This window comes from Miscanthus floridulus, chromosome 15 (assembly GCF_019320115.1).
Source record: "Miscanthus floridulus cultivar M001 chromosome 15, ASM1932011v1, whole genome shotgun sequence".
NCBI classification, from domain to species: Eukaryota; Viridiplantae; Streptophyta; class Magnoliopsida; order Poales; family Poaceae; genus Miscanthus; species Miscanthus floridulus.
The window spans coordinates 18,688,930-18,697,461 of NC_089594.1; the positions used below are offsets into that span (position 1 = coordinate 18,688,930).

Below are 8,532 nucleotides of genomic sequence, written 5' to 3' on the forward strand. Positions count from 1 at the left end.
AGCCAAAAAATATTTAGTCAAAATATTCAAGAAAAGCAGGTCAATTAGCCATAATAATCAAATGCGTAAGAAACTCACATCGCGATCTGGGCACTCGTAGAAAACACGACCCTTGTTGGGTCCTTGTCTCTTGACTCGGTACTCCATCACAATCTTCTGCTTACACTTGCCGCAGATAATGAGAAGGAGTTCTAGCCTCAGTCGTTTCGCAACCGAACGAGAGGCCGAGGATCCGGTACCAGTTGTCATCTACTTTCTATACTTATTTTTGCAAACTAGTATAAATTTCACATTTTCTAAAATAATATATTTAAACAAAACTAAAATTATTTATTTATCTAACTAAACCATAAAATATGTACTATGTATAATAGTAAAATACCAAACTATCAAGTGATTTTACTATTGTAAATCATCATGTGATTTTGAGCTAAAAATGACATAGAAATCATAATCAAATCCACCATATCAAGTTACTTTCTATACTTATTTTTGCAAACTATTGTAAATTTCTCATTTCTAAAGTAATATATTAAAAAAATAAAAATATTTATTTATCTAACTAAACCATGAAATGTACTACATATACTAGCAATACTAAACTATCAAGTGATTTTGATGAACTAATTTAACTTTTGTTTATCCAAACATATATGCAAATCATCATGTGATTTTGAGCTAAAAATGACATAAAATCATAATAAAGTCCAACATATAAAGTTACACATGCATCTACATCGCAAAATAAGATAAGCTACTTATAAAACATAAGAGGATTAAGTCTGTTACCTCCAAAATCGAAGAGCAACACCAATGGAGGGGGAGAGAGCAAGAACAACAGCAAGCTGAAGAACAGAGGCAGTGAGTTTGAATGGAATGGCTCGGGCTCGGGGAGGAAGAAATGAACTGGTCTATAGGCCGGGATAATTAGTCCCGGTTAGGGGGGCAAACCGGGACTAAAGATTAATCTTTATTCCCGGGGCATCACCTAAACCGGGACTAAAAGCTTTAGTCCCGGCTGGTATTACCAACCGGGACTAAATGTAACCTTTAGTCCCGGTTGGTAATACCAGCCGGGACTAAAGATCCCTGCCCCGCGGACGACCGTTGGGCAGGAACCTTTATTTTCGGGGGCAAAAAATGCCGAGGCTAATGCTAAATTGGGACATCGTTCTAAAGTCTGTTCTCTAGTAGTGTAACATTATTGTGACAATATTTTTTCCGTGCAACGCACGAGTATTTATTTATTAAATAATAAAAATGATAAAGACGATTTTCTGGTACATCTGTCTGCAGGACGACCTAGACGTGTCCTAGCCGGGGGCCTCGATGGATCATGGGCGCCCGCGATTCCCTTTCATAGCAGCGTACGAGATACTCCTATGACTTTCCGGCACGTTCTTAGGGTGGGGTGTCGGAGGACCGGATCCAATGGCATCATCTGCATAGTTGACAAATAAAAGATGGTGGAACAAACATAATTAAGTGTATGTGTTAAAAGTTGTAAAGATTCTTTTTTCTACAGTTATTATATATAACTATGGTTTTCCTAAAGATCTCTTTTTATTAATGTAATAACTACTATAGTACGCAACAATATTTACATGACGCCGCATGTAGATTAAGATACAATCGATCTATTTTAATAAACATACATAGCAACAGGTCGGTCCCAAGCATTAGTGATTAAGTCAAAGTGAAGTTGATTGCAGAGAAGACCCAACGACACGAGAGACAATTGTACTGTTGACATTGAAACATGTACTCTCTAACTAACTCTTTATTAATATAATGCATGCGTAAGCCCAGTCACATATACTATAGTACTCACATTAGTTTTTAGAGAGAATTATGTATTTGGCACTGAAACAAATCGGTCTTCTGCATTTGACACTAAAAAATTTGAACTTTCTTATTTGGCACCAAGTTGAAATTTTCTTCCCTAGATAGCACTGCCGTTCATTTTGGCTAGTAACGGCGTCAAGTGACTGGTAAAATGACATGAATGCCCTTCTTTATAGCAGAAATACATGATGCCAAATAAGGAAGTAATAGATGGACAGGTTGTCAAATAAGAAAATTATAAATATCACAAATATATTGTGAACTAAAACATGGGATTTTGATAATCGAAGTCTGCAAATAAATAAATAATAAATTTCAAATTCTAAGGCAAGAGCGGGTCCCGCTAGGGTAGGCTTAGCACGGGAGGAATTTGCCCTGTCTAGTTAGCTTGGTCAGAAATTGTTTGATGCAGTTTAGCAGCTCGCTCATCTCAGTTTAGTCAGTCCTATATTCTTGTCAGATCATCGCAAGACATGAAGACAACAAACAGATATTTCTCCACAAATACTTAGAATAGTACACACAGCTAGCCAATCATCTAGAGTTCTCCACAATTGAACATCAGAAGTATACAAGTACTCATATTTCTCGCTCAATCACCGAAACTACGAATTACTCCCTCTGTCCCGCCAGAGGGCAAGCGCAGCTGGTGCTGGGCGCAGTACTCCAATTTTTTCTTCAACAACACTGGAAGATACATCTTGTTCATCATCAAAAGTGGCAACCACATTTGCAGAGGAAGAACTAGCAGAAAGATTCCAGTGATGTTTAAACACTGGACTTCTGTAAGCCAAACGAGAGGATCCATTTGTTGCCAATTGCAACGGCTTAACATTCTCATGCAAGTTCTGCTCATGTTTGGTAGAACCAGTAAAACTTGTAGAGGTTGTTTTGCCACATGACCTGCCAATAGTAGAACAACCAATCAAATATAGAACCGATGATGTATGCTTGCATGCCAATAGAACAGATCATCCAATTTGAAAATAAAGGCCATTCCGTCTGTCCATCCCCAGTAGCAAAATCATCTAAGCTCAGCTCGAACACATCCCAAAAAGTTCATAAAATTAGTGATGTGAAGGATGAAGTGTCAAATAGAATTATGCCCTGATTTACTACGGGTTCAAATCAAAATGTCTACTACTAGCTAGCAACATATTTGATTTAGCAATATAACTTAAATACTTACATATATTCTTACCGGTAGATCCTTTTAAATTTGTAGATTTCAATTTTCTGTGTATTACAAAATAATCAAGAAATAAAAGATAACAATTTTTTGGGTAGGTCTCATAGTATTAACCTTCTTCCAGAAAATGCAAACCCAAATAACATGGTTTGTAACCCACAGTATTATGCCATCTTGCCTGCAGATTAGATACCCTCAACTCTTGTAGTAACATACATATCTTGATTTGGCGATCGAAAAGAAATTGATCTTACTCAAGTACACTTTCTGAAATGGGTTGCTCTGGTGGGGAAACAATGGATCACTAATGAAAATTATATATATATATTGGAATGGAAAACAAAATAATCATCATAAATAATGCTAGAATCCCACGGCTTCACAGCCCCAAGAGCAATATTCCATACAGCGTTTTCACTCCAACAATCATAAAAACTGAATTAGTTAGTCCCACGGTACGATCCCAGACCTGTCTGCACCCGATCACAAAAGAATGACAAGAGGAGAAGGGACCGCGAGGAGCACTCATGTCGCGGCCCCGGTCTTCATCCCCAAGATTTGGACGGCGCCGGCGCCCCTGGAGCCCAGAACCCCGTGCTCCATGATCCCTCCTTCAGCTAAAGGATTTTTCATTTTATAGGAACATATATAAAAATAATAATAAAGCCAACCCTCCATCGGAGGAGAACGTGGGGGCCCGGCCTGCATCCATCAAGCGCCATGAACAGGAAAGACGCGTGGAAAGAAGAAGGGCGGAGAGAAGGAACCAACCGGGGGAGCAGCGGAGAGGAAGCGCGGTCGGCGCATCGTGGAGGGAGATCTGCTTGTACCTGCTCGCTGTCCTGAGTAGTGGGGAGGGAGTGGCGTGGGCGTGGATCTCTGTCTTCTTCGCGCCTTCCTGTGTCCTCTCGAGTCGTCTGCTGTTTGCTTTCCGCTTTCGGTCGGTTTGGGTTCGGCGTCGCCTCTGCCATGCTGCTGGCTGGCCGGAGGGGCCGCGCCGCCTCCGCCACGCCGCGGGCTGGCCAGAGCGTCGGTCCCGCCGCCGCGACCGCGCCACGGCCTGGCTCCGCCGGGTGAGGTCGCCCCGCCAGAGGGCATGCGCAGCTGGTGCTGGGCGCCACCGGCCACAACATCTCTGCTCCATCATCCTCTCCTCCTCCTTCCATCAATCTAGGGTTTGGTGTGTTTTTCCGGGGAAGAAGGTCACAGACACACGGGAGACGGGAAGGCTCGGCCGCTCGGGAAGTCCACGGACAAATTGGATGCGTGAGGGTAGGTTGGTCACGCTAAGAAAAAACTGACACGGTCAAGATAGTCAACTAACAGATGAATGGATGAAATGGACGGTAGTGTCATATAGGGAAGGAAATTTTAATTTAATGCCAGATAAGAAATTTCAAAATTTTAAGTGCTAAATACGAAAGACTGATTTGTTTCAGTGCCAAATACATAATTCTCTCTAGTTTTTAACCATGTCTGTATATTTAATGTCCATAAAACTCTCATGAAACTGTTAACTGTAGACAGTTGGAGCATGATGGGCTGTCGTCGGCGGGTCGCCCGCTCGCTTCTCTTAGGACCCATCAATCAGTGATGCCAGAGTGGGGTCTTACATATACGGCCGATAGCGTCAGAGTGGGGTGTTGGTGGACCGGTTCGCAGGGGACGATCTGCGTTAACAAAAGATGGCGCAACAATCTTCTTAATTAAACTACTCATATATAATCCTATACATTCCTTTTTCTGTGGATGTGCTATAAGCAAGTTAAAAATATTCCTTTTCTAACTATATATATATATATATATATATATATATATATATATAGTTTCTTATTAAATACCTCTTGTTTCCTTAATGTACGTTACAATTTATATGACTTAGTATATGTTGTTAATCCGCCACGTATTATACAAGGATTAAGAGACAGTCCTTCGGAGTTTAATAAAGATATATAGCAGCAGACACAGTTGTCATCGTTGAAATAAACATATAATCGTCTAGTCTAACTCATTATTAGTTTAATTTAATGCTTTATGGTTTGCCATTGAAAGAATTATATAATTATGAAATTTCCATGAGGGCTACCTAGTAACTCCTATAGGTAGCCAAAGAATGAAGTCGATGAGGGCCGGGCTTTTGATTTACTATAATGAAAATATTTTCCTACAAAAATGCAGCAACAAACTAATGCAAATAGTTATACCCGCACCCGCACCATGTGTGCATGGGTAATGGATGTTGCCCTGATTTGGGTGGCCGTGGACACTTACTCTGGCCGCTGCTGCCGGTGCTTCCTGATACGCCTTGGGTAGCCGTTGCCAGCAGGAAGACGAGGCCGCCGCCGCTGCCGTCGTCGCTGCAGACCACAAGAAGCAGCAGCAAAACTACACCAAGGACAACGGGCAACCTCGTCCAAGCATGGTAGTTGCTGCTGGTCGACATGCTGTATGCCTCCAAGAGCTATATTTCGATCGAGAAAAATACTAGTAGTACTACAGATGAGCGCACGATTTGCTAGCTGCATGGCTCCGTGTTGGTTATATTATGGCTTCGCCCATATAATATTTAATAAATCAAATAAAATTCTATGGTTCGTAATATTAAGCGTGGTATGGTTTAATACCGTACGAGATTTTGACTGAACGTTGACTCTGGTTATTTGGTTGGAAATTATCCATCTCAATTGAGAAGCTAAGAAAAGGACACAGGAGTGCCACACGCGCGCGCCGCCGCCGGCCTGAGGCCGTGAGCCGTGGGCGTGGCATGCAGGCTGCAAGCGAGCGGACGGGCAGGCGTGGCCAGTCCAATTCTCCTTTTTCGCTTCCGAGAAACCACATCTCAGCCGCCCTTTGGCTTTCCCCGTCCTATACCTCTGCGCGCACGGAGCAACGGAAGAGCAGGTGCCTCCAGAACCCTCGTCCGCCTGTGAGCCTTGCACGGGGTGTGCGGCGATTAGGTTTTTGGGGATCGATTCCGCCACTGCTCGTCCAAGATGTCTTCTTCCTAGTGTTCGCTCGTGGAACAGCAAGGTGTCTTCTTCCCAGTGACCGTTCATGGGACACACTGCGAACACCTTCCTGCATCGACTGTGGTCCACAATTTCGAGCAACGCACTATGTCTGGTGCGAATGGAGCCTCCGATGCCCTCGGCATGGGACCCTCCGCTGAGTACACTCTTAACTCTCTGATTACCGTATTTTGCGTACTTACTGTATCGATCGGTATGTCGTACTTGCATGTTGTAACATTTGTTAGTGATCTACACATACACATATATGTTGTCACGAACCTGCTGATGTTTTATTTCTTTATTAAATTGACCATGAAAATGCCTAATTATCTAACAATCCAAAAACCTAATGTTAGGCAATTTTCTGTTAGTGGTTTTGCTGCTGCTTGGAAGCCGAATAACTTTGATGGCAAGAATTTCATGATATGGCGTGCTAAGATGGTGTTGTGGTTGACTGCTATGAACTGCTATCATGCCGCACAGGGGAAGCCTGAACAATTTACTCCTGAGGAGCAGAAGTTCTTGGCTGCCGATAACGTGTTTCGAGGTGCCGTGATTAGTGCACTTCATAGTACGTATGAGAAAAACTACATATCTTGCACATCAAGCGAAAAATTATGGGATGCTCTTGAGGCAAAGTTTGGAGTTTCTGATGCTGGAAGTGAGCTGTACCTTATGGAGCAGCTGTATGACTACAAAATGGTTGAAAATCGTTCTGTAGTGGAACATGCTCATGAGATACAGGCGCTAGCAATGGAACTAGAACATTTTCCATGTTTGTTGCCCGACAAATTTGTGGTCGGCGGTATAATCGCTAAGCTGCCACCTTCTTGGAGGTATTTTGCTACTTCTCTAAAACACAAGAGACAAGAGTTTAGCGTGGCTGAGCTTATTGGATCTCTTGATGTTGAGGAGAGGGCGAGTGCAAAAGACAATAGTGAAAAAGGAGTTGAGTCTTCCACTGCCAATATGGTGCAGAAGAAAAACCCATTTGCATCCCGTAATAAAAAGAAGAAGAACGTGCAAGAGAACAACAATACAAAGTCTAAGCAAACTGCTTAGTTTAAGAAGAAAAACAACAAGAAAGGTGGAGGTTGCTTTGTTTGCGGGAGTGACGAGCATTGGGCAAGTGCGTGTCTAGACCGTAAATATAAGTAAGAAAAGAAATAAGCAAACGTGGTGATTAGCAAGACTGGAGGAGGAACATCTGGGTATGTTAATTCTTTACCTTTTGTTCTTTTAGTTTGTCTTTCACCTGAGTGGTGGATGGATAGCGGTGCTAATATTCATATGTGTGCTGATGTTTCTTTGTTTACTTCCTATCAGGCCGGCTGGACTGGAGCCTCACATGCGCATGTTCTTGGTGTTGGTATGGTCGTTCTGAAGTTTTCTTCGGGGAAGACGGTGCTATTAAAGAACGTGCAGCATGTCTCCTCCATCAAGAAGAATCTTGTTAGTGATTCTCAAATGTGTCGCGATGGCTTTAAAATTGTGCTTGAGTCCAATAAGTGTGTAGTGTCGAGACATGGGACATTTGTTGGAAAAGGATATGATTGCGGAGGCTTGTTCCGCTTATCTTTCCTTGATGATGTGTGTAATAAAGTATTGAACAATGTTAATGTTTCGGATGAGTCGAATATATGGCATTGACGACTTTGTCACATTAATTTTGGCTGTCTCACGTGGCTTGCAAATCTGAATTTAATCCGAAATTTAACTTAGTCAAAGATTCTAAGTGCCAGGTGTGTGTGCAACCGAAGCAACCGCGCAAGCCTCACAAGGCTGCTGAGGCGAGGAACCTAGCACCATTAGAACTCGTCCATTCTGATTTATGCGAAATGAATAACGAATTCACTAAAGGCGGTAAACAATACTTCATGACATTTATAGATGATTGTACTATATTTTGCTACGTGTATTTATTGAAAACTAAAGATGAAGCGTTGCATTATTTTAAAGTCTATAAAGCTGAGGTAGAAAATCAACTTGAGAAGAAAATCAAACATTTGCGGTCCGATCGCGGGGGAGAATATTTCTCAAATGAATTTTCTAAGTTTTGTGCGGTGCATGGAATTATTCATGAGAGGATGCCACCATACTCAACACAGTCCAATGGGATTGCAGAGAGAAAGAACCACACTCTAACTGATTTGGTTAATGCCATGTTAGAGACTGCGGGACTATCTAAGGAATGCTGGGGCGAGGCTATATTAACAGCGTGTCATGTCCTGAATAGGGTGCCCACAAAGAACAAAGAAATTACACCATTCGAGGAATAGGAGAAGAAGAGATTAAATCTCTCTTACCTGCGAACTTGGGGTTGTTTGGCAAAGGTGAATGTGCCAATAAATAAAAAACAAAAGCTTGGACCAAAGACTGTTGATTATGTTTTTCTTGGTTATGCTGTTCACAGCGTGGGTTATAGAGTTTTAATTATAAATTCTAGTGTTCCCGAGATGGTTGTTGATACAATCATGGAATCTAGAG

The 8,532-nt window shown here is 42.0% G+C and overlaps 1 protein-coding gene across 1 annotated transcript; it reads left to right on the forward strand.

Annotated features, from left to right (window-relative positions):
- The first annotated feature begins 6,357 nt into the window (after positions 1-6,357).
- On the forward strand, positions 6,358-7,107 carry LOC136507123 (uncharacterized). The gene has a single exon (XM_066501948.1). The coding sequence runs from the start codon at positions 6,358-6,360 to the stop codon at positions 7,105-7,107; it is 750 nt and encodes a 249-aa protein (XP_066358045.1).
- Positions 7,108-8,532: the final 1,425 nt, after the last annotated feature.

What these genes read in the sequence shown, in the direction of transcription:
- LOC136507123 (XM_066501948.1), top strand. Translation starts at nt 6,358, where the DNA reads ATGAAAATGCCTAATTATCTAACAATCCAAAAACCTAATGTTAGGCAA.